The 27,436-nt window shown below is 35.3% G+C and overlaps 2 protein-coding genes and 1 pseudogene across 4 annotated transcripts; 2 read left to right on the top strand and 1 right to left on the bottom strand.

Moving 5' to 3' along the window:
* Positions 1-456: 456 nt before the first annotated feature.
* Positions 457-17,035, bottom strand: LOC127102421 (pre-mRNA-processing protein 40C). Its single transcript, XM_051039792.1, has 17 exons — positions 16,834-17,035; positions 16,608-16,685; positions 16,404-16,498; positions 16,168-16,323; positions 14,236-14,863; positions 13,981-14,141; positions 13,563-13,600; positions 12,724-12,802; positions 8,633-9,103; positions 6,689-6,772; positions 6,091-6,231; positions 5,873-5,979; positions 3,918-4,041; positions 2,170-2,313; positions 1,619-1,765; positions 1,139-1,261; positions 457-962 (listed from the first exon to the last, which is right to left on the bottom strand). Exons 2-17 carry the CDS (start codon positions 16,669-16,671, stop codon positions 645-647), a joined length of 2,880 nt encoding a protein of 959 aa, XP_050895749.1. The 5' UTR covers positions 16,672-16,685; positions 16,834-17,035; the 3' UTR covers positions 457-644.
* Positions 17,036-17,756: 721 nt separating this feature from the next.
* LOC127102419 (pentatricopeptide repeat-containing protein At1g09820-like) lies at positions 17,757-20,163 on the top strand (annotated as a pseudogene).
* On the top strand, positions 18,290-26,342 carry LOC127102420 (uncharacterized). 3 transcript variants are annotated; one of them, XM_051039788.1, is made up of 6 exons: positions 18,290-18,408; positions 20,573-20,716; positions 21,112-21,226; positions 24,084-25,352; positions 25,454-25,685; positions 25,764-26,342. In XM_051039788.1, the coding sequence occupies exons 4-6, from the start codon at positions 24,930-24,932 to the stop codon at positions 26,249-26,251; spliced, it is 1,143 nt and encodes a 380-aa protein (XP_050895745.1). In that variant the 5' UTR covers positions 18,290-18,408; positions 20,573-20,716; positions 21,112-21,226; positions 24,084-24,929; the 3' UTR covers positions 26,252-26,342. The 3 variants fall into 3 exon arrangements, with proteins under 3 accessions (XP_050895745.1, XP_050895748.1, XP_050895747.1); XM_051039791.1 differs by lacking the exon at positions 18,290-18,408 and adding an exon at positions 18,433-18,523 and having other exon boundaries at positions 20,583-20,716; XM_051039790.1 differs by lacking the exons at positions 18,290-18,408; positions 20,573-20,716 and having other exon boundaries at positions 20,740-21,226.
* The last annotated feature ends 1,094 nt before the right edge of the window (positions 26,343-27,436 follow it).

The following is a 27,436-nucleotide window of genomic DNA, read 5'->3' as shown; positions in this document are numbered from 1 at the left end:
TGCTTTACTCATTGAAGAAAATCCCGTCAACGTCGTAGGAGGATATATGGTACAAATAGTGTCAGATGGTGCAATCTAAGGACATGGAAAGAGGACATGTTTCCCAGAGCAAACAAGACTAGATCTTAAATGATGACAATTCACATTTGGAGCGATGTTTTGAGGCGGAAAACCATTCTCGAGATTCGACATGATACTATAATGTCCATCATGAGAGGGGGAGAGAGAAGACGAAACAATATTTTTGGTGTATGGACAGTTCTCAATAAACCGTGTCTTTCAACTACATAAATATCAACAGCATTAATTACAATTTTCTTTTCTTTTTTTGATACGGAGAGAATGTGATATTCTTACATTTACAGCATATACCTCTATATTAATTAAATGTCAAGTGTCAACAATTTGAAACAAATTTTCTTTGTTAAAGCGATGATTATATTGAGACGAAGGAAGTACAGTATAAATGATATTCATATCATCCTAAAGCGACAAGAGAATAAAAGTGATATACTACAACAGCATTTAGAACTTCTTCAATGTATAATATGTTACTGTTCTAATGTTAGGCTTCAAGGTTATGACTTGTGAAACCTAATCTATGAATTCTGAGAAAAACAAAAACACAAGAATTACAAACAAAATTATCTTCTCTCGTGCGATCTTCCTGATTCCAATGTATGTTTGGAAGAATCTAGAGACTTTCTACCTCTGGCATCTGTATATTTATCTTCCTTTGAATCATGAGATGACTTTTGCCGCCGCAGCATATCCTCTGCATACCGGCGCCACAAGGCTTCTCTATCTTTTCTTTGAACCTTGTTATATCTTGGATCGGGTTTTAAAAGACGTTTAGCGGTAGACCATGAGTTAAGCACTGTTTTCCCGTCATCAGTTTCCCGAGATGCGGCTTCAGAAGTCAACACTTCAGCTAGAAGAGCTCTAAAATCGTGAACACAACGCTGGCCAATCACAAGAATCACAAATGTAAGTAGCACATTTTTAAACCAAAAGTACACTTCTACTCAAACAGAGCCTCACTCCCATTCAAGTGGCACTCTGTCGCATATATAGTTAAGTACAGGGAACAATAGAGAGAACGTCACAAATATCAATTGCATCAAATATTATCACTTACTTCCTGAAGCATCTTTATATGATCCCAGAAGAGTTTTTCCATGTCAGTTGAATCAAGAACAGAATTGGTTGCACGTCCTTGCGGATCTTTTTCTAACTTGGGCTTTGATTCTGTCCATGACGCCTAAGAACATACACAAAATATATGAAATTTATTATAAACAGCAAATTTCCTAGTATAATTTAGCCTTCAAAAGTCTGAGAAACTCATTTGCATTCATCTATTTTTCTTGATGTTCAACCAAACCCTCCTAATAATTTACTGAATGCAGTTTAGTCCAATTCAAGATGGGAGTAAACAACATTTAAATGGAATAATGTGTTTCATGCGTATAAATCTGGAAAAATATCAATAATTAAGAAACCAAAATGACTGGTTTAAAACTCTAGCATCTAAAAGATATTCCAATCCTTTCAGATTTTAAAAAGGAAATCAATCTTCAAAATAACAACAGTAGCAAGAAGAACAAAAGCTTTATACCATAGGGTCTTTGATTCTCTCTACGAGTAAAGCTTGAAAAGACGTAACTGCCTCCTTCCTTCTAATCTTTATCCGTACTTTTTCCATTTCATGTTCTTCTCTTTCCTTCCTTTTACGCAACTCCCGCTCCCTTTCCCGCAACTTCTCCTGCAAATCAGTTGAGTTTTAATTTGTTCAAAACCAATGTTATAATAAGTTACTAAAAATGAGCTACTAGGAGAACATTTGTATACAAGTAAAATTGATACACCGACTTAAACAACTCAATCCAGCATAAAACAGAAAAGGCATCAATAGAGCCTGTCATAGAAGTCACTCTAGCAAACTAAGCTTCAATTTATCCAAAAATCCTATATTTGAAGTAGTTTAACAGTATTTACCCACGTTTACTAAAAAAAACAGTATTTACCCACTACGAACTAACCGGAGCACCATGTCAAGGCATCAATTAAAAAAAAAGTGGACCGACAGTTATTCTTTCTTCACAATTTACCAACGTTCTAATGATTTCAAAGGCATTCATTACATATTATGTATTAACCACCTAGTACCTGCTCGTCCCTTTTAGCTCTGGTCTCTCGTTCTGCTGCATGTTCAGCAGCTTTCAACTCGGATATATACTCATTGAACAAAAATTCCCTATCCTCGTGTTTCATAGATTTATATCTCAAATCATCTCTTAAACTCTCTTTAACCTGCATCAACCAAACACTAAATTAAACACCCCACAGAAAAGTAGAAATTAACATGAACCAAAATTACCTAAACATACATATATGTAAGTGGATGTAAATGGAGATCTTAAGGAAAAGCATATGATTTTTCAACTACCAATATGATTAACAAAGAAAACATTTTTATCTTGCTAGCCTCGAATAAACTGTCACTTGTGAAGTAAGACTTAATTTCTCGTCACACCTGGCCTTTTAGACATCATTAAAATCAATGGCCAAAATCTATCACAAATAAGTTCAACAATAACTCATAGGAAAACGAAATTAGAAAGTACACAAAATCACTTGTTCAGGATTTATAGAAAATATTAGCTTAACATCATACTACTCAAAGGAACTTTATCCAAAAATTAATTCTCCCTCCATCCCGAAATATCTATCATACTTACACATTCACACACCTTAAAAAAAATGTGATAAATGAAAGAGAGAATAACAATTTTACCAAACTATCCTTGTTGCTTATTGGTGTATTCAAATTATCATTAATGCAAGGTGAGAGAAATAGTAAATTAGGAGTATTAATTAGAGGCTACAATTGGAAGATCAAGATTAAAATTGCATTGGAAATTAAAACCGACACTTATTTTGGGACACATTTTTTTTACAAATGCGACAATTATTTTGGGACAGAGGAAGTATAATTTCTCCTAAAAGTATAACAGTTTATATGTAGCTGAGCTTCAAAATATTGTAAAGATATTGATTACTACTAAAAGGAATTTCTTAGAATGTGTGGGTTGAGTCTAACTCATCCCTACAAAACCGGCTTGTAAGGTGAAGATTGCCCCCGCTTATAAACACAACACATGTCATATCTTTAAGCAATGTAGGACTAAATTCACTCCTTCAGACCAACACAATGAAGGTGTTGGAGACTGCAATGAAGGCAAGCCAAATGTCACAATTTAAGGCAACTAGGGACGGACCCCAATGAAGGCAGAAATCTCAACACATCCCCTCACACTTGGGCCTCAATGAGCCTAGAGCGTGGACGATACGGGAAGCCCAACAAAGATCTAGGATAGGCTCTGATACCATCTTAGAATGTGAGGGTTAAACCTAACTCATCCCTACAAAACCGGCTTATAAGGTAAGGATTGCTCCCACTTATAAACACAAGAGAGGTCATATCTCTAAGCAATGCGGGACAAAATCCACCACTTCAAATCTAACACAATGAAGGTGTTGGAGACTGCAATGAAGGCAAGTCAAATGCCGCAATTTAAGGCGACTAGGGGTGGAATGCAGTGAGGGCGGAAATTCCAACAGAATTCTACCATTTTCTTTTGTAGGACCGAGAAAAGTTTCCACTCTGAACATAACTAAACACTGTAAGCAACAGTTATCTTTCTTATTTGGAATTTATCTATTTTCCTCTTCTTCAATTGTTTACAGATCATTACAATTCTATGCGCATATAATAAAATTAAAAAAATAATAATAATAAAAAGAAAAATAAACAGAAGTCATTCAGTCACCAAAACAAGAGAGCTTTCAACAGAACTCCACCAATACTAATTAAGCATATGAACCGGTTCAACTTATTCATAGTGTTCCCATACCTTAGACCAACGGGAGTTAAAAGTGATATCTCCTTGTTCTTTAAGCATTGATTTAAAACTGGCAGAAGCAGCATCACGCCTTGCTTGAGCTTTTTCTTCAGCAGCTTTCTTTAAAGGAAGCACTCTGAAACACAACCATGAACCCCATCAACTAGGATTCTGCAAATATCACATTGACATAAGAAACCATTTACCATGCCAAATCCAAAGAGTTTAGAGGGCATAAGGACACACCCACAGTGAATCCGAGAGTCTGTCATTAGCCTACTACCTGCTGACTCATGTTGCTTTCAAGCATTATCATTAGAAATCATTTCGCTGTCTAGGAAAAAGTTCAATATCAATGCAAATGAGGATGCAAACCAAAACAATATAGATATATACAGACAAAAGTAAGGACTTAGCTGAGTTGGATGTACCAAATTTTGAGAAACAAAAATCAAAAAGGATGGCTTGAAAGGTGGCATTCTTTTTGGATGAACTGTTGCATACAACAAACAAGCTGACACTGGTGAAATAAGAAAACACCCGCATGCAGCAAGCATGACTTGATTTGTTTGCCTCTATGCCTTTTGTAATAAGGAAATGAATTACACTAACAGATGTTCCGTCTCTTGAAGTCCTTGGAAGCAAATGTGGAATATAAAGGAGTAACCTTTTGTAATAAGGAATTGAGTTACGCTAACAGATGTTCCATCTCTTGATGTCCTTGGAAGAGAATGTGGAATATAAAGGAGTAATGAAGGAAATATTATGCTTTCATTCCTAAGGTAACTACTAGATGCCCTAGAGCCTAGAAAATGGTCATTCTCAAATAAAAACAAATATCACTGTTTCCACTACAAAGCAAGTATTACTGTTCAATCCCACTTTCTCAACAAAAATATCTCCCAGTATTAATTGAAGCTGAACCGTGCATGATCTGCCTCAGTGATTTGCTCATTTAACACTATTAATCTGAGACCTTAATAAAGCAATATGGCAAGATTAAAACTTGAATGCAGTGTCGTAGACCACATGGGTATCACAGCAAATTAATAGGGGGGGAAATCCAAAGAAAACATATAATACAGATCTAGACATTAACATGTATACTGTACATGTACTCCTATTTTGACAAAATATTGAATTTTCAACTGAAAAGATGACAGAATCTTGGTTTTCAATAGTTTATGTTATTATTCTCACATAAAGCAATATCAGAACACTGACAACATCATCTCGCTATGAGGTTGTTAATCATCCTTGTCCATCTTAGGACTTGTGGCTCCCAGCCATTATGTTTCATTTTTAAGCCAAAAGATCTACATTTGCCAACACTGCTGTGACAAATCTGCAATGTCATAAGAAAATGGCTGAACTAGAAATAAACCTCTCTCTCGGGTTGAATACTATAAAGGAAACTGGTGCTACAAACCTCCTACCGTGATGGGGCCAGTGAAGGGTCACCCATTATAGGTTAATTGTTCGCAGGCCTTGCATTTGCAAGAGGCTAATTACATGAACAGAGCTTCTGAACATCTACCAGCACATGGTTGCGTTCATCTCCAAGTTTGAACACAACTTCAATAAAATTTGTTTGCCACTCAAGGATGTATTATAACCATGATTAAAAAAATAAAAAATAAAAACAGCCTACCAAGATAGTCAAATACCAGTTCTTTCTAATTTTTATATCCAACATACATGAGTAATTTGTCCATAAAACTCAAGGACTTGAGCATGAAAAACAAATACTAGATTCTCACAATAAGAATGATAAGTATATGTTTGGCCGGTGCAACAGACCAACTTGGTGACCAGGCTAGCAAACCCTAAAGTTAAGATCAGTGCGAAACCTAAAAATCCAAATAACTAATTCAATGGCAATGATGGTGATTATGCGAAAACACACTACGTACAAAGAAAATGAAGTTAGAAAGTTTAAAAATATTCAATTAAATACAAAGTGGCACCTTTCGTTAAGAAGATGCTCCCGTTCCTTGCGGTCCAATGCTTCAAACCGTTGATCGTTTCCCCATTTCTTTTGAAAAGTGTGATAATCAGTGGTCTCATTAATATCCTGAGAAACAAATTATCCATAAACTCAGTGGTTGCACAAATTGAAGCTAGATAGACTTGATAGCAGAACAATTATAAGAACAAATGATTTCCAAATTAAGGCAACACGGACCTCTGAGGCTTCATTCAATAACTGCTTAAACCCCTCAATTGCAGCCTTCTGTGCAGCACGCTTTTCTTTCCGTTCTACTTCCGCGCGTGTTTTAACATAATGTTCAAACAAGGATCTCCTAGCAGAATAACTAGGGATAGCCTGTATTGACACATATTACCATTAATATTAAATTTCGAAGATGACTACAAAAAGAATGGGGTTAAAAGAATATTTTAATAGACACGGACCTACAAAGATGGAGGAGGGTATATCATCTTTTGGAAAGAATTGACTAAACTTTAAAACTAGATACATGATCACAAAAAAAATAGTTGAGTCCCAACGCACTGACTGAAACCCATGAAAGGTAACCTTAAACCATAAACTAGGTAAGGAAAAATTTTCCTGCAAGAATCAAATTAGACGTGCTAACCACACCAAAAAGGATATCAATCAAACATCACAAAGAAAAACAGATGTAAGACAAAGTTCGACAGATTTTCCCGTTGCGCTTGTACATGATTCATGCACAGCCAAACCAATTTGCATGAGTTCCGGATGAAGGAAGGCTCTAATTTTCAAATAAAACAATGGAAAATATTTGGTCACAAAATACCTTAAAACGGGGATCAAATACTATCTTTGGTAGTTCTTTCTCCCACTTTGAGAATGGTGCCACTCCTCGCTCCTTAAGCATCTCCTACAAAATTCATAGGAACAAATAAATACAAAATAATACTAGATTTAAACTAAGGCACATTAGATATTGCATCATGGTGTGTATTGCCCTACTCATGACATGTTTAATATGACGAGAAGTAGAACACACTAAAATCTTCAACCAGAGCAACTGCATTATCAGATCTTAAAAGTATGTAAGAAAGGAATCAATCCATACTATCAAGATTTTCATTCGCCGTGTAACTTTTGACATGCAAGCAGTCAACTATCAGTACACATTGTGTATATATGAAGTACTTACATTTTCCCTTTTTACTTCTTGTTTAAGAGCAGATGCATTAGCAAATTCTTCTAAAAGTTCAAGCATCTTCTCTTGGACATGTGAGGTTAATTTATTCTCTTGAACATGTGAGACCAACTTATCAGACAATCGATTTCCCATTTGTAAATAGAGAAACCTTGTGTTTCATACTCAAATAAACAAATAGAATTCTAGTATCTGATACAAAGTGAGACATAAGTGTGCTATCAAAACCCTTTTTAACTTTTTTACAGTAGTTTTACTACACGGGGAAATGGAAGTAGTAAGTACAAAGACAGAAGATATCTTTCACAAAGTAAAAAACCAGAAGAGACAAAATTAATAAGAGCTAGAGCTAATATAAACAAAGCCATCAAACCATTATGCTTATCCAAGAGAAAAACGAGATGAAACACCAAGGAAATGTCAGGAAGAAAACCCAATGAGCAATAGCAAAAACAAAGTTCTTTTGAAGCTAATAGGCATTAGCTACTATTAAGGGAATCAGTTCAACTGACAATAAGTTAGTTGAAACTATTCTAGATAGGCTTAGACTAGGTCTGCTACATTGTAAGTATTGTACAGTACCCTTCCTATGCCTAACTAATTACTTAAAATCAGGAAACTAACTAACAGAAGTTAATTAGATCCTTGAGCTTCACACAGAGTATCCCATTGACATCAAATGATTTTAGATTAAACTAAAATTCTATAAATATGATCTGTGATTGTAACTTAGAATCCAACAGTGAGTTTAATAATACAGATATCTAGTAAAAAGATACAGATACCCAGTAAAAAGTTATTGAGCCATGCAGGATAACACAAGTATTACAAGGAACGCTGTCATAGTGACTCTACTTAATAACTCTTTGAAGACATCAAATTCCATCAAACCTAGATTAAGTTGATCCCCGTCCATATATGCGGTGTTATTTATCAAATAGCGGCGCCATGGCCGTTATGGCGGATATACATGGCTGTTATTGGGCTCTCCACAATGGTAAATATCAGCCGATATTGCGGGTTTTTCCGCCATAATCCGATATAACGGCGCCGCAATGTGTCCGGTATGTTGGGATTTTGGCGCTCCGCCATAGACAACACTGCATATGTATACATCCAACCAAAGGTAGGATACCTAAATTAAAACTGTAGTAGAGCATGTGCGGTGATTCTGGAAAAAAGTTTTCTTTTCTCAACCCAGATGGTGTAATAGCCTAGGGATATCAATTTTAAATACAAATATTAAGAAATTTGAAATTCTTCCATGGACCATAAATTAACTTTACAAAAAATAAAATGATAAAATATATAGAAATAAAATTAATTAAAACAGTATGTAACATCCAACTAAAAGTATGACCAAATATAAATATAAGGGTGGAAGAAAAATTTAGAAAAAAATAAAATAAAAACAAGGAAGCCATAGGAATATTTCAATGATATTTAAGCATGGTTAAAAAAATAATGCAATCGGCAAAGGATCAGGTTTCCCATTACAGAAATAAAGGCAATAAAAGGAAAGAAGTAAAAACGAAACTACATCAGCGCAAAGATCGATAGAAAGAAATTTACCTTAAATTGATTTATGCACTCCTCCTTCGAAGGCCCACTATCCTCATCTTCTGAATCCGAAGATGTATCAGTGACATTAGCATCACCATTAGCATCTTTCTGTTTATCTTTACTATTATCATTTTGCATGCTCTTAGCTGTAGAGTCGGTTGCTTTTGAACCATTTGATTCATATCCTGGTTGTACGGATGGTGTAGGAATGGAAGAGGATGTAACAGGTGCTCCTGATTCCTGCAACTTCTTCTTGATCAAATCCAGTGCCGATGGTGAGCTCTGTACACTAGAGGGTTTAGGAGCTGCAGCATCACGACCACCAGTAGTAATAGCGGGAGCATTCAGAGCAACCATTCCAGACCCTCTATCAGAAGATGAATTAGTATTTGGAACTGGCATTAAACTATCTTTCGTAACATCACCCTCCTGCTTTTTCTTCAATTCAGCCACCTCAATTGGAACTTGCCAGCAGCTTGTCTAATACAAAACAAAAGCCAAAGAATAAAAAACATAATAGAGAAATACCATTACAATTTAATTAAAAGCAGTACCAGTATATATATGAAATAAAATTTAGCCAATTTAAAAAATTCTAGTGAATATGTTGCTTATTTAGGAAAACTGGTGGCGTGGTTAATGTTTCATTAATGCATTGACTTAATAACCACTTTTTTAGTTATATCAACAATAATGTATGCCAAACTCAGTGTTATTAGTTTGTAATCTTCTTCTTTTGGGCTTAGGCCCTCCCCTTCATCAAAAAAAAAAATAATGTATGCCTCATTGCTTTCATGCATACCAACAAAAAAACCTCTACAAGGTAGGACACACCCAGTGCTGATAAAAAAAATTATTAAAAAAACACTAAAAGGTTAGATAGAAAAGCATCTATTTTGCGGGGCAGCAATTAACTGTGATACAGATTTTGAACCTGACTTGCTCACTATACACATGTAGAGGGAAAGAACATTGTGATGCAGAAGAGCCTGCAAAAACTTATTTAGCTAATTCTATTAATAACTTTATTCCAAATAAAAATAACAGTGCTTTGAGATTTCCAAATGTCTCCAACTATACTACCAAACTCCTATTCTGATTTTTCATAGCTACTGTTAGGCCCAAGAATGATTTTCATGTCTTTAATACACCCCGGAGCAAATGAGATCTTTGGGCATGAAATGCAGACAACCGAGTAGTTAAAACTTAAAAAGTCACATGTTAGATACTAGTATCGCAGGTTTCTCTGAGTTTTGCTGGCTGGGATCATCCCAATCAGAGCAAAAAAGGCAATTTGGTATGGTTGCCTGGGATCATCCCATGGTCGAGTCACCCAATTCCAAAAAATGAAAACCAAGGCCACCTGAAATCTTAAGACTCCAAGCCCTATAAACTCTTGTCATTCATTTGATTTGTAGCTTCTACTTGAAGTGGCTTGTGGATTATGGTTGGGAAAGAAAGGCATGGTGATCGATCAGATTGAGAGAGAGGGTTGGTCACACTTAGGTACCTTTCTGGCTTTGATGTGCTGCTTCTAGTTCTGTTCTGGTTGTAGTGACCTTCTTGCTGGTATGCTATTTTCCCGTGCTCATTTTGTTGAAGTATGGTTCAACGGTTTTCAGACTCTGTTTGGTTTCTCTGATTGTGGCATGTAATATCCAACCAGATATTTATTAGTTAGTTTTTTTTGCTTCCAGTCATTCAGATTTGTGTCAATATTTGTTATATATTATGAGTTTTAACTTAAACATGAGATATGAGCTTCATATACGATGGGAATACAATTAAATGTTGCTTATTGTTGTTGTTGGTGCTATCACTTTGAGTAAGATGTCATAACTTGAGATATAATTAACATGATCCCATAATGAAGCCAAGAAAACATGCCCAACATCGAATTAAGTCGATGGTAAAGGAAGTCTTCATAACTTTTGCACACTGCTTCAACCAAATCAAATAACTTTTGTTTCCCTATTTTGCCTCTCTCGATATGATCCAACATTGAAAAGCTTGCCCAAAATGAATTTATTAGGATTTTTGTTTTTCAAAGATTTTGTTAAGAATGTGTGGTTTGGGCCTAACTCAACCCTACAAAACCGGTTGATAGAGTGAGGATTGCCCCCATTTATAAACTCATGTTCAGGGCATATATTGTCCGATGTGGGACTCTTAACACACTCCCTCACGCCCAGGACTGGACATCTGGAGCGTGGAAATAAATGGTGGGTGGCCCGATAGCGGAAACCATAATAGGTGGTCCACCGGATCTTAAACGAGGCTCTGATACCATGTTAAGAATGTGTGATTTGGCCTAACTCAACCCTACAAAACCGGTTGGTAGAGTGAGGGTTGCCCCCACTTATAAACTCATGTTCAGGCCATATATTGTCCAATGTGGGACTCTTAACACACCCCCATCTTTTGCATAAGCTTGATGCCTCGAAAGCGAGTTACGAAACCCGCATGCCTTATGCAAAAGATGCAGCAGCTCATTCCGAACAAAAGAGTAAATTTTTCATGGTCATGGCACTTAAGGGACTACCACCAGAACTCGAGTCCGTTCGTAACCAGATTTTATCAGGTACTACTGTTCCTACTGTTCCTAACAATGATGCAGTTAGTGGACAACTGTTGCACTTGGCTACACCTCATGCATTTGGTCTGGTTTCCCCTCCATCTATTGTTGCTCCGATACCAGGTAAGATTGGTCGATTTAAAGCTCGCTTGGTAGCCAAAGGATACACTCAGATTTTTGGATTGGATTATAGTGATACCTTCTCGCCTGTAGCCAAGATGGCACCTGTTAGACTACTTCTAGCCATTGCAGCCATTCGACATTGGCCTCTTCATCAACTTGACATCAAAAATGCTTTTTTACATGGTGATCTTGAAGAGGAAGTATATATGGAGCAACCACCTGGATTTGATGCTCAAGGGGAGTCATTGAATATGGTGTGTAGGTTACACAGGTCTCTTTATGGTCTTAAGCAATCTCCGAGAGCTTGGTTCGGCAGATTCAGCACTGTAGTACAACAGTTTGGTATGGTCCGTAGTGAAGCTGATCATTCTGTTTTTTATCGTCACTCAGCCAAAGGGTGTATTTATCTTATTGTGTACGTAGATGATATTGTCATAACTGGTAGTGATCAACAGGGTATACTCCAGTTAAAACAACATCTCTCAAATCAATTTCAGACAAAAGACCTTGGTAAACTCCGCTATTTCTTGGGTATTGAGGTAGCCCAATCTAAAGGTGGTTTGGGTCTAACTCAACCCTACAAAACCGGTTGATAGAGTGAGGATTGCCCCCATTTATAAACTCATGTTCAGGGCATATATTGTCCGATGTGGGACTCTTAACACACACCCTCACGCCCAGGACTGGACATCTGGAGTGTGGAAATAAATGATGGGTGGCCCGATAGCGAAAACCATAATAGGTGGCCCACCGGATCTTAAACAATGCTCTGATACCATGTTAAGAATGTGTGATTGGGCATAACTCAATCCTACAAAACCAGTTGGTAGAGTGAGAGTTGCCCCCACTTATAAACTCATGTTCAGGCCATATATTGTCCAATGTGGGACTCTTAACAGATTTCAAAGAATGTCATTTGATTCATGTAGACAATGACATCTAGCATTAGAAAATGCTTAATTCTGGTTTTTTGTTTTTCTTTCCTTTTTATTCTAAATTATCCTTCTACTAGAGAAGTTCAAATCCTGTTTAGTTAGTTCCTAGGTTTTTGACACCAATACACCCCCGTCACCATCTAATCTCTCGTCGGAGAAACAACTCCATTCCTCCTCTTTTCATTGCACTCAAATAATATTACACCTGCTACCAGAGGTTAAGGATAATAATGAGTTTGTAGAGAGGACCAGGGAAAAGGGGTTGTCACAGTGATGCAGATTACACTTGAAAATGGCATGACCAGAAGTAGCCGTAATAAATAAAACAAAAAATAACAAGACAAAACAGGCAATGTTACGTCAAAAAGAGTTAATACATCCTGGAGAGACAAATATGCAAGGAAAATGGCAGGCAAAATAGAAAAATGACCGAGATCATGAAGTTAAGAGATGGACATGAATCATACCTTAGTTCGCTTGTTATAATAATATTTTTTCCCATCACTAGTAGAGACCAACTGCCAATCAGTACCAGGCAAATCTACCCTACAAAAGGAAAAAATGGCACCGTAAGATTGTAAATCATTGTTTCAAACTAACAAATACTTTTCAGCCTAACCAATAACAATTTGCCACGTCGATATACAAGAACAACAACAACCAAACCTTATCCCACTAAGTAAGGTCGGCTACATGGATCAAATTTTGGCATAATGTTCTATCCAAGACTGATTTGTCTATTAGAATATCAAACACAAATTCATATCTCTACATGTAGGGTGTGAAACTTAGGAATGCTGGCTGATGAGATTTTTGCAGAACTAAAATTGCATGGCAACATTTAGTTTAGTACCCCGGCCCCCCGTGTATCAACAAATGATGATAGGTAAAAATAGTCTGCAATAATTCATATGCCATTGTGTACCCCTCCATTTAATTCTATTTATTCATTTTAGTCATTCAAAGTATGGGAGAAAATTTATTTTCATCCTCTATTTCTTTTCCAGTGATTCCCTCTTTCCCTCCAAACTCCCAAATATATCAATAAAATTCTGTTTTAAACTTATTAGAATACCATGATCCTCTTTCCTAGGTTTGCAACTGACAGAGTTTTGACAATCCATTACCTGCAGTGTCAATGACTCCTTTAAACGGTTGAATCATACATGTTTTAATAAAGATATGTAAGTAAGAACATTTTGTATAGGCGTCATAGAAAACAGCAACAATAGATTAAAAAGAGAAATAAACAAATGAATATTACAATGGAAAAGTTTTCCCACCAGGAGATAAGCAAGGTACTTACATTGAAACTGGAGTAGGCTGCACAGAAACTTGGTGAGCCTGCATACAGATGCAAAATATAAATGATTTGTATTAAAAAAACAAATTGATCATAACTTATACTATCAATTATTAAAATATACGGTTTTGTTTTGTAAGAATATGCAACCAAAATTATTCAGTATAGTTGTACTATTATGGTATTGGTTTTAGTCTACAGATATTTAAAATTTTCTATCTATTAGTGTATCGATGTCCATTATCTAAAATGTTCAAACATTATATACTAATAAGTAATAACATAAACTATATTAAAGAATATCATGACATCTAGAATATTTGAAAATTTTATATTATTGAAAAAACATAAAAATGTCTGGTGATCCAAGACATGAAAAGATATGAGATCTACTAAGAGTGTAGATAGTCAATATCAATACCTCCCCTTTAAAGCCAGTAGGTTTATCATACGTCGATTCCCCTGTCACGACATTATAATAGTACACAATTCCTGCTTCAGTCTTGTGGGCAGTCCAAGCATCTAGTTGATCATTAGCGGCATCCTCACTTTGAGTCATAATGGCATTTAATTTTTTGTCATCTGCAACCATAAGAACCACAAATGTAAGGAACATGGATTGTATTTTCAAACCAAAACAATGAACTAGTACATTTCAGTGGAGCAGCAGGCATACCAGCATGTTCTGAAATTACTTCTGCCTGCAAACCAGGAGTTCCCCTAAAGTGATGACCGGAAGCAGAAAATGTAGAAATACCAACAGGGCCCACAGGAGTAACACCGGGAGGTTGAGAATCAGGTACTGGAACTGTAGGAAGAGTAACACCACGTGCTGGAAATGGAAAGGGGCCAGGAAAAGCAGCAGGATATTGATGAAATGGTGGCCTAGGTATACCACTCATCTGTGGAGGTTGTAACCAAAATCCCTGAGGGGGAGCAACCATGGAAGGTATGGATGGATAGGGCAAGCCTTTATGTGAGGCATTAGGATCTAATGCAATGGGACCAGTAGGTATATTTTGTCTCAGTACTGCAGCTGAGGAAAAGTCTGTGCTTGGAGATGGAGCAGCTGGATTGGAGGGTATTCTCACATGTTTTGCTAATCCAGGGGGACCAGGAGTTCCAGGCATTACAGGATGGACGGGAAAAGATGGGACAGTTGGCATCCATAAAGTAGTGGGGCGATAGCTAGGGTCAGATGGCAGCAGCATTGCAGATGTAGAAGTAAGAGGGGGAATAGGATGTAGATTACTTGATGCAGATGACATTTTACTAAAATCTTGTGTAACGGAATCGGACATGTTCTGCGATTAGCAAATAGAAATACGAGGAAAATATTATTAATTTAGCTCTTTTCATGAGTATTGCACCAATTAAAGTGTATAGCAATGTTTGTCAGCCATTAATCCCCCCACCGATGCTATTACAATTACATCACCCAGTTTTAACATCAATCAAACATTTCCGTTGTTACTTAGACTTCTTTGTACATCAAATACAAAGTTAATTGCACTTTGTATCATTTACTTTATGCGAATTCCAATTTCCTAAAGCATGTCTACCATCTATGTCAGTCCCAACTATAGTCCATGATCACTTAGATCAATGGGAATATTCAATAGGCACAATAGGTGTTTGTATTTGAGTTGGTACATTAAATAGGGATGAAATCATGAAAATATGTCAGACCATCTGACAAAAGCCTATAGCCTAGTCTACGTCACTATACAAAGCCAGGCTTATTTATTAAATAAACTAGGTTAACGCTTTTTGAAAAGTCTAATTAGCAAAAATGGCAAGGCTTTAAGTTATCTAAAAAGCCTTTTAGGCCAATGACCTATTTAAGTAGATATCAAATAATATAATATTTTTAGTTACCAGAGCTATATATTAAAGGATTTTGTGATATGTTAAATCACACTCAATATCCTTCCAGAGATTTGAGCATGTTGACCAACATAAAGACTTGAGTGTATAAGCTATTTAATGATATAAACTTATGGCCTAATTAAAGGTCTTATAATGTATATAATGTTTCTCCTCTAGCCAACTTAGAAACAGATTGAATGACCTATTTATATATCTTGATATGAAATATGTCTTTAAAATAACTAATAGGGCAAAAGAAACTTCCAAAAAAGCCAGACCATAGCTAAAGAAACCTGAGCAAGCAGGCTTGGGACTTGAATTGTTTTATAACAGGTCAAGCCTACTCAAGCAAAGCCTTGCTTGGACAATGTTTACTTCCAACCCGGCGAGTTCATTAAGAAGATGGCAAAGGTTTCAACATTCACTTGCAACCAATCGTTGCTTGGAAGAGAAAGGAAAATTACTTTCAACCCACTTCAATTCAAAGGTAGAGGTTGAACCAGATGCTGCAAGGCGGGGTCCTTGATTTCCAACGGTCCCATATGGCCTGAGCAATTTTCATTCCATAATTTTGCCTACTCGAACAAGCATAGCTTAAAGTTTTAATTTGATTCCCTAAGATTCTGAATCACCCAAACTTATCCCCCCACACACAGACACAAAACAAAGTAACAAACATATATTCAATATCTCCTCAACCTGCACACTCATAAATTTAGAGTAAAAGCATGAGCCTTACAGTGGCAGATTGCGCATGTTGGTTGCCAGTAAAAGCCGGCATACTATGGGGAGTATTATACAAAAATGAAGGGGCAGTGGCATGTGGAGGGAGACCATGAACGGGAGGTTGAACAGACATATGAGGAGGATTAACAGCCGAATTCGGCTTCATCCCCTGCATCAAAAGACACCAATTGTAACTACAACATCACTAATAAATTGGTGAGAATTCAAAAAACTTGATACTATACTCACAGAATGTGATGACAGCGGGTGAGAATTCCCAGAAACGTTGACATTTTGATGTACCCCGTAAGAGATTGGCGGCGCCGGTGATGATGATGCAGGAGCTGTAAAACAGTTGCATTATAGAAATTATCATGAATTGATTTTCTAGAAATAATATTGAATAAATAAGAAGCATAGAACAAAACGTAAAGGTGAATTAATGAGACATACTTGCAGAAGAAGAAGAATTAGGGATGGAATTAGGCGTTTCAGTAGAGTGTGGTTGTTGAGCCATTAAAACTGATATATCTGCATTCAAAACAATCACTGAGCGATGGAGAGTAGGTGAATTTCGGAAAAGCAAATCGCAGTTTATAACGCGACGGATATGAAGCTTCGAAAATTCGAGAAAGGGGAATGAAATTGAAGTCGGGAGAGAGAGAGAGTGTGTGTTAACCTGGTTGTTGGGGAAGAAGGGGAAGCAGTTGAGAATGAAGTGAAGAGGGTGTTGGGTTGGGTTGGGTTGGGTTGGGAAGTGAGGGAAATGAGAATGGAGTAGCAGATCAGTCACGGCTCGAAGTGAGTTGTTTGTTTATGTTGGGAGTTAGGGCTTAGCTAGCTGACCATTTGCATTTCAAGGGTTTGTCTACTTGATTAACATCTCTCTCTTTTTATTTATTTCTTACAATTATTATTCTTATTATTTTCTTCTTAATTTTCACTATTCCATCTCATTTGTAGTATTTCTCTTTTAATTCTTTCAAATTATAAATAAATAAAAAACACTTACACAATAAGATTTGACATAATATTATTTTATTTCATCATATTCCATTTCGTTCTGTTTAATTCTAGTTCATCAATCTAGACATAGTTTATTGTTTAGTTAGGGGAATCATTAATGTTTCTTTAATTTGCTCTAGAAAATTATATTTGGATATTATAAAATGAACGGAGCAGAATGGAGTCTAACGAAATAAATATATCATTCTATTATTTGTAAATTTTATGATGAAACAAAGTAAAATATTCATTCCGCCCAAATTGAAAAGGAAAGAATATGGTGGTGACTGATGAAATATAATGGAATTCATACCACTTTATTTCGCTCCGCTCCATCCGATTTAAAATAATTCAAACAATAGAATATAATTTTATTTTATCTCATTTACTTGGCTTCATCTGATTTCATCAATTCAATCAAAAACAAAACAAAACAAAACAAAAAAAAAAATATATATATATATATATTGGGATTGATGAAATTGAAATGGGATGAAATGATATAAATGTATGCTTCATTGTTTAGATTAATTAAAAAATGATAAATTTACTTTAATGCCCTTATTTAAAAAAAAAAGTAAGATATCATTTATTCTTTTCAAGATAGCAAGATATGGTTTTCTTTGCTCTCATCTCAGCATCTCACACCTCTCAACGGTTGTGTCTTTCTTTCTGCGTCTTTCTCTCGAAAAATTGATTCATCGTCTTAATGTTTCATCATCATCTTAATGTTTCTTCATCGTCTATTCTTCAAAATCGTAATGTTTCATCGTCGCTTGTTCTTCAAAATCGTGAAATTATGCATCTTTGAAGCTCATATCCTCCAACTGTGGTTTCCCATTTTCTAGTATGTTTCATGATTGAGTTTTACATGTGGCATATTTCTTTCTGTTTAAGTGAATTCACGCCGCGATTGAATCACGCCGCCGCCGCAAAAAGCCCCGCACCACCGATTGAATCACGCCGCGATTCAAGGAAAAAACACCAGGAGCAATGACTACTCACAAACTTTCTCAATGTATTCAAGGTGACACAGATTTCATTCTTAAATGTTAATCTACTGAATCGTTGTTAATGTGTTGTTTTTTTGATAAAGTATTTCTCTAATTTCTGCTTACAGGTCCAATCTCCAACTCATTCTGCATATCAACAATTTCGGAGCTGTTGAGTAAACAGCACTGGTCAGAGCTCAAATCTCATCTAAGAGTAACCAAATCTGCAACATTTCTAGATCAATTACTTAATTCCGGTATCGATTCAGACCTTGTTTTTAGGTTCTTTAATTGGTCTCAGAAAGAGTTCAGATTTTCATATGATCTTGAACCAACTGCCAAACTTTTACATTCTCTAGCGAATTCGAAAAGGTACTCTAAAGTTAGGTCTTTTCTGGACAGCTTTGTTAAAAACAGGAAACATACTGTTTCTTCTGTTTTTCACTCCCTTTTGTTAGGCAGTCGTCAATCCAGTGCTACGGTTCTGATAATCGATATGTTGGTGTTAGCGTATGTTAGAAATTTAGAGATGCATTCTGCTTATGAAGGGTTTAAGCGAGCTCAAGATTATGGATTTAAATTATCGCTGACTTCGTGTAATCCGTTGTTGAGTGCTTTGGTGAAGGAGAATAGAATTGGTGATGTGGAGTATGTGTATAAGGAGATGATAAAGAGAAAAATTCGACCAAACTTGAACACGTTTAATGTTTTCGTTAATGGTCTTTGTAGAGGTGGTAAGTTGAACAAGGCGGAGGATGTTTTTTGTAGATATGAAGGCGTGGGGAGTTTTGCCGAATGTGGTTACTTATAATACTCTCGTTGATGGTTATTGCAAGAGGGGCGGTGCTGGAAAAATGTACAAAGCTGAAGCTATTATGAAGGAAATGGTTGCTGAGAAAATTTGTCCGAATGAAGTTACTTTTAATACTCTTATTGATGGGTTTTATAAGGATGAGAATGTATTGTCTGCAGAGAAGGCTTTTGAAGAGATGCAAAAGCAGGGATTGAAACCTAATACAGTTACTTATAACTCGCTGATAAACGGTTTATGTAATAACAGTAAGCTAGAAGAGGCGGTTGATCTGTGGGATAAGATGGTTGGTTTGGGTTTGAAGCCAAATATTGTAACTTATAATGCTCTTATAAATGGGTTTTGTAAGAAGAAGATGATGAAGGAAGCAAAAAAGGTTTTTGATGATATAACCGAGCAAGAGTTGGTTCCCAATGCTATAACATTCAATACTATGATTGATGCATACTGTAAGGAAGGGATGATGGAGGAAGGGTTTGCACTGCGTAGTTCAATGCTAGACGAAGAGATTTTGCCGAATGTTTCAACTTATAACTGCTTAATTGGAGGCCTGTGCAGAAAACGGGATTTACGGGCTGCAAAGGAGCTTCTAAATGAAATGGAGAACAATGGTTTAAAAGGCGACGTTGTGACATACAACATCTTGATAGATGGATCGTGCAAAATCGGCAAACCAAGAAATGCAGAAAAGTTACTTAATGAAATGTTCAACCTTGGTTTGAAACCTAATCATGTGACATATAATACTTTGATGGATGGTTATTGTATGGAGGGGAATCTTAAGGCAGCGTTGAACGTGAGGGCGAGAATGGAGAAAGAACGAAAGCAGCCGAATGTTGTTACTTATAATGTTTTGATTAAAGGGTATTGTAAAATTGACAAGCTAGAGGCTGCAAATAATCTTCTTAATGAGATGTTGGAAAAGGGTTTGAATCCAAACCGTAATACATATGATATAGTAAGATTGGAAATGTTGGAGAAAGGCTTTATTCCTGATATAGAAGGACACTTGTATAATATCTCTAGCATGTCTTAGGAAGAACTTGAGATGAAAGATTAGATTTTCGTTATTAGTGTATTATTTATCTACTGTTTAGAGTAGAGCTTCATCAAAGATTCAAAATATAAATATCAACTTGTAAATATCTTGTTTTTTTTGCTGAGAAAAGTAGGAATAATGCATACACTCTATCTTTATTCATGAGTTATAGACATTTCATCATCTCTTACTCGATCTTTAAACAGGAAAAGACAAAAAGCTCCATACACTTCATGCATGTTTGGATTGATATTTCCAAACTTAAAATTGATTAAACTTTTAATGAATAATTAATTTGACAACTATGAGTGAAGCCAATAAAGTGGATTTTATATCGCTAAACTCAAATGAGCTTAGAGTATAACTCAATTTTTGCCTCAGTAAGATAGGCATGAGGCTATTTGTTTTTTAAGAGTATTGAACACTTGTTACTTTTTTGTTTTGATTAGTTGTAAGGAAATTATATTTTAGGATGTTGTTTTACAGTAGAATAAAACAATTTTGTTCAATGCTACTATCATTCTACTATCATAGCAATTCTTGGTTGTAAGGAAATTTTTGTATTAATTAGTTCTAAACAGGTTTGAGATTTTGAAAAAGCATGAAGAATAATAGCTATCGTCCGTATTTTGCTGCGCCAGACTCCTCCTCGACCAGGCCTGCCTCTTCCTCGATTGCACCTACTTCTATTGGGGCACCTGCCATTGGTGCACAGGTAACAAACTCTCAGTTTCTATGCCATGATAATCTTGTATGTTCTTCAAATTTTTGAATAATTCATTTGTTGAGAAATAGTTTTCATTGGACTTGAGGCAATAAAATATGTTTATGTTTTTTATTCTTGCGAATGACTATGTGTGATTTTATTTTAGATTTCCTAAGTTGCTTATTTTTATGATAGATGGCAACTAATGTTGACATTAGTGACTCAAAACTTTGGCCTGATTTTGTAACTAAAGCTTTCATTGACATTATGGTTGATGAAGTTACAAAAGGAAATATGCCAAATGGTGTGTTTCATAATAGAACATGGACCTCAATGACTACTAAGTTGAGTTCCATAACTAATCGATCATTTAAAGCCGGACAACTAAAGGCAAAAATGTATAGGTTGCGGGCCATGTATCGTGAGTTCTATTCACTCTTGCAAAATACCGGATTTGGGTGGAACGCAGAAACAAACACAGTTACTGCAAGTGAAGAGGTCTGGAGAAATTATCTTAAGGTATGTTGCTTATAATTTTACTCTAGTGATTTTCATAATATACATATCTTACATACGGCATGATGCATTATATTACTCTAGTGCTATAATGTGTTCATTCCCACAAGCAACTTTTACTACAACGTGACCATGAAAATCCCCAATCGGCGTTGGAGTGAAATTGCTTACTATTGAGAATATACCGTCTTTGCTTTGATTAGGACAGTTTCCCCACATCCATAGGGCTCCAAGATTGTCAATAGAAAGTGACATCATTCCTCCTGCATTGACAGAAATTATCTGTAGCCCGGATAGGAGTGAAAAGATAATTACAATGAGGTGGATAACCACGAAGAGGAGCACTTCCTTGAGAAAAATAGTCTTGATTGGCTTGTGAAAAACCTTAAGGGCCTTGATAATGAGCATGAGCAGGAGCTTGAAATTGTTGATTAAAATGATGATAAAGTGAGTGCAGAGAGAGAATGATCTCATAATGAATTTGCAGAGTGAATGGTTCCCCTGATTGCAGATGGCGATGTAATGTATATATATGAATTGGAGCTAACTGAAATGGGAAGCTAGGGAAATTCAGTTAGGTCAGTCGTTTGTGTGAATTAGTCTCATGAACAAATTTGGTTAGAGTATTAACTCTGTTAGTTTGCTGTTAGTGAATTAAAATTCTGACAGTTGGTGATGTTAATAGTTTGTTTGAAGATTGATTGAACTGTTATAGGGAAAGGAAATTGGAAAAACCAGTTAGGGACTAGATATGTTAGTTATATTGAACTGTTAGAATTAGTTAATTGATGTTATGTTTAAACTGAACTACTATGGATTAGAAGAAGTTAGTAGTGTAGGTTGTCAGTGCTTTGAAAGTAGTTGTGGATTGTTAGTTTGAAACAAATAGTAAAAGTTAGTTTAGTTTGTTAGGTTTTTAACTAGACTGTTAGTAAGTGTTAACGCTTGAATCAGTTAGAAGTTAGGAGGTAAGTTAAACGGTTAGGATTGTTAGTTATGGATTGTTATATGAATTTGTGAAATCAGTCACTGCTATGTTGATTAGTAGTAATGAGAAAATTATTAGTGAATTTGTGTTATGCTATTAGTAGTTAGTGATGGACTATAATGTCAACTGAAGCTTTAAACTAAAGTTAGATTTTAATTGGATTGTAAGTTAGTATTAGGTTATTGGTTAGTTGAGTGATTGAAAAAAATAGTTAGGTCTGATAGCAGGAGCATGAGCAGGTGTTTTGAAAAGGTACAGTTGATTCATCAGAGGTAGAAGCAATGATAAGCATCATGGAAGGAGAGCATATCAATTTGTGGTTTAGGCTGTGTAAGATTGATGGAGGCTACGTCAAGTTGCACCTTCTTGTTGAACTTTGAGAGGCGCATATCATGCACAATTAGTAGAGCTTAATCCATAGTCTTGTGGAAGATTTTCGAGAATGACATCAATGTGTTGCTAAGGTGGAATAGGATCTCCAACTAAGGCTAGAGAAAAAACAAAATGTTTCATTAGCGATAAATATTCAGTGATACTACGATCCTCTAAGGTAGTAGCACGCAATTATGAGTGTAATTGATGTGCCGGACTACAAATCGATTTCTGGAAATGATCATGACTATGAGAGGATATCTGCTTTGGAATATGATTGTGAAGGCTATGATGGCGACGGTGGATGTGAAGAGGAGAGACTACGATGGTCCTGTCATGATTGGAACGGGGTTTTTACAATACCATTTATAACCTTGATCATCCAATATTCACACAATCAATTATCTCTCTGTAACAAATCTGATCCTATCCTCTAGTACCTCTTCATCGAATGGCTTTCTGATATTTTTACTACTCCTGGCTTGGAACTGTGGAATTACCAGAGCTTGCTTCCTAATATCCAAAGTTTTCTGTTTCACATTACCAGTAACTTGAAAAAAGTTCATATTCAAATCCTGTAATACAAGTTAGGTACAAAATTGATTTATAAGTGCAAAAACAACAATGCATAGCCTATACTGTATAGGCTATACAATGCTAGAACTATAGAAAACAAGTTCAAACTATTGATGACATCCTGAGTTTGTACTCCTACATAACTAAACAACAGCACATACCCATCAAAGCTTTTGGGATACTTGAAAGGAAAATGTCCTTTATTTATATATGAATCACATTATCCGGGTTTAGGTTTTGGTATGAGCAAGATATAGGGTTCCAGGCCATGGTGTGGTGTGCTGCAGACCACATGTTGTAGGTGTTTGATGCAGAATTTTTAAAACAGTTCCAATGTTGTTCTTTCTACGATAGGACCTTCATGTTGGATGCAAGATGTGGATGCTTTGAGCATGTGTGTACCTGGACCGGTGTTGGATATCGCATGTAATAATTGTGAACTGAACTGCAGGGATAACTTTAGGTTTTGGTATGAGCAAGATATAGGGTTCCAGGCCATGGTGTGGTGTGCTGCAGACCACATGTTAAGTTATTTTGGCCAATTTGAAATAAGTTTTAATTTCTTTAAAATACTTGCTGCCTATTATTAGCTTGCTGCCTACTGCAGATGTGTTGTTCTTGTGCATAATTGTTATTCTTAGGAGATTCTAGGCTTCTCAAACTTCCTAGCCTATCATTTATTATGTCATTTTTATCACTTTTTTATACACTATAATCCACGTCAGAACCACTTTGATTCTGTTTGTTATACCAAAATCAATATAATTGTGTTGATTCCTCTCTTTTATGTCAATTTACCATTAAATTCCTCTGTGATAAAACATTTTATTGTTTGTTTAACAATTTGATCACAATGCATTTACTGTTTGTTAAATATAGTTATAATGTTTTGAAAGTTTTTAATCTATTTGCAATTGATTTTAGGTACATGATAAAGCTTCTCAATTTCAAAAGAAAGGGTGTGATCATTATAAGTTGTTGGAAATCATATTCAACAAAAATAATGCAACTGGAGTACTTCATCATTCATCTACTCAAGACCCTCCAAATACAGATGAAGAAAATGAGCTTGACAATCAATACCTTAACAATGGGAGTGCGAGTCATGTACGTGTTAATGGTGATAGTTCAGACGATGATCTACATGAAGTTGAGCACATCACACGTAGTGGAAAGAGACAAGTTCAAGTACGATCCAAGAAAGAGTCTACATCACATATGATGGGAGAGGCACTTTCGGCATGGGCTAAAGCATCTTTGGCAAAAGCTGAGAGGTATAGGGATAGGAGTGTGGAGGCTACTTCACGTGTAACATCAGACTGCTCTCTTACTAAGTGTGTGACTGTTCTGGATGAGATGGAAGACATTCCACATGATGCATATGGAAAAGTTTTGGAAAAGTTTATGAATCCTGATTGGAGAGAAGTGTTCATCGCCATGTCTGTTGAGAGGAAACGTGGATGGGTACTTAGACTTTAAGGATAAAGTCTTAAACTTATGGTGATAGTAATGAGACATACTTCTCTTAGTACTTTGTTTATTATTTTTATGATTGTGTACTTTGTTCTGTTTGCTGACAATTGTTTGTGTTTTTATGCATTATTTTGAATTTTATAGTTATGTTATAAAACCTTTTTATTGAATGTACCATTCTTAAAGTTTTGTTATTAAATTGTATGACAGGTTCTAACCAGAATTGATATTGATGAAAGTGATGATTCTACTTCTGATGCAAGTGATGATGAATTCGCAAAATTTCTCTTTAATAGTATGATTTATAATTATCATCAGAAATACTTTAACAAAGCAAAGGTGTTGACATCTTCGTTGACTGGTCGTGAGTTTGTTGCTGAAGTATTAAATGGATCTGGAACAAGTTGTTTTGATTTATTTCGAATGAAGAAAGAATGTTTTATTAATTTCTGTAATGAATTGAGGGAGAAGAACTACTTATGTGACTCAAGAGATGTGCTTGTTGAAGAGAAGGTTGCTACATTTTTATTCATAATTGGTCATAATGTTCGTCATAGAGTTGCTTCAATCCGCTTTCAACATTCCACTGAAACAATATCATGCAATTTTAAGGAGGTATTAAGGGCAGTTTGTCGATTTGGAAAGGAACTAATAAAGCAAGAGTCCAAAGAGTTTCCTGAAAGAATTAAAAATAATTCAAAATACTATCCTTGGTTTAAGGTATGCACATAATTCAGATTCTTCTATTGTAGTTGTATATTTATTTCAACATAATTTGATTATGGTTTACTTATTCATATTATTTGGGTTATGTCTTAAAGAATTGCATAGGTGCGATTGACGGTACACATATCAGTGCATCGGTTCCTGCAGAAAAACAAATTTCATGTAGAGATAGAAAGGCAACAATCACACAAAATGTCATGTGTGCTTATGATTTTAACATGATGTTTACGTATGTATATTCGGGATGGGAAGGAAGTGCACATGATTCAAAGATTCTTTTGGATGCAATTACAAATCAAAATGCTGAATTTCCTTGGCCACCTAGAGGTAAGTCATGGTATCAACATAAAATTATGTTCAATGAAATTAACAAAGTTGAACTAATATATATTTTATTTGATGAAGATTCCTTTTATCTCGTTGATTCTGGGTATCCATGTATTGGAGGTTTTCTTCCCCCTTATAGGGGTGAAAGGTATCACGCACAAGAATATAGAGGTCAAGGTAGACAACCCAGAAGTCCGGAAGAGTTATTTAACTATAGACACTCGTCTCTAAGGATGACAATTGAGCGTTGTTTTGGGGTGCTGAAAAATAGATTTTCTATTTTAAAGTTGATGCCTCCTTATAAGCCTTCTAGGCAACGACTCATAGTTATTGCGTGTTGTGCTATTCACAATTACATACGCAAGTGGAATTTACCGGACGAGTTGTTTAGGATATGGGAAGAAATGGATCCTATCGAACTTGAGGGAATACAAGAAGGTCCTATCATAGAAGGAACAAATTCCAATGTCGACAACTTAACAAGGTTATCTAATGAAGGTGCAGCTGAAATGACAATGAAGAGAAATCATATTAGAGATGAGATGTGGGTACACCGTAGCAATTAAGTGAATTAATTATCTCTATGTTACATTTTCATACAAGCAACTTTGAATTTTAGTGGTTATTTCTAAATACTTATGTTAGTTTGATTTCATATGTATGCTTCAGATATTGATATACGCTATAAAATTTTGATAACTTTTGTGTGAACAAGTTATTAACTTGACTCTAAAAAGGAATTAAATCATATATTTAATCATAAGAAATTTCTATCTCGATTTTATTTAGTAATAAAATTTACACTTGTATATTAGTTAAAAAAGTAATTTTTAAAAATTGAATTATCATTTTTTATTTTCTCATTTCTAAAACTATTTTTAAAAATAATTTACCGAACAAATATTTCTACTTTCTCATTTTTAAAACAGTTTTGAAAAGTCATGTTATCAAATAAATTTTTTAATAGTTCTCTTCTTAAAAATACTTTTTCAAAACAATTTTATAAAATATATTTTAAAAAGGGAAAAGCAAAACTGACTCAAACGGATCCTAAATTTTCGTTATTAGTATATTATTTATCTACCGTTTAGAGTAGAGCTTCATCAAAGATTCAAAATATAAATATCAACCTGTAAATATCTTGTTTTTTTTGCTGAGAAAAGTAGGAATAATGCATACACTCTATCTTTATTCATGTGTTATAGACATTTTCATCATCTCTTACTCGATCTTTAAACAGGAAAAGACAAAAAGCTCCATACACTTCATGCATGTTTGGATTGATATTTTCAAACTTAAAATTGATTAAACTTTGAATGAATAAGTAATTTGGTCCATGAATAGGTAACCACCGTTTAATTAAGTCTCTAAATTCATGTGTTGTGACAAACCAACAATTTTTCTCAAAATCATGAGCATTTTTTAAGTAATCTTTGAGGTACCAACATTTTGTTATATTTTTCTTCATTCATTGCAAAGGTAACATATAATAAATGTTAAATGGATGCCTCCTACTAATTTTTTCAAGAAATCCAACTCCACTAGTCCAGTTTGTGAATGATAAGTAGTTTAGGTTTCTCTGTTGTGGTTTATATGATCATCTCTCAGAAAACTCAAAATCTTCATTTGTCTTCTTTTTTATTTGAAGTGTTATTTCTTATGAATCAAACAAATCATTGTATAGATCACCTTGTAAAAATCGATCACAATGTCGAGTTTGATTTAATAGAATTTTTAACTCTTCACCATTC

The sequence above is a fragment of the Lathyrus oleraceus genome, chromosome 7, assembly GCF_024323335.1.
Source record: "Lathyrus oleraceus cultivar Zhongwan6 chromosome 7, CAAS_Psat_ZW6_1.0, whole genome shotgun sequence".
Taxonomy (NCBI): Eukaryota; Viridiplantae; Streptophyta; class Magnoliopsida; order Fabales; family Fabaceae; genus Lathyrus; species Lathyrus oleraceus.
This window is presented reverse-complemented; position numbering and strand designations above follow the sequence as displayed.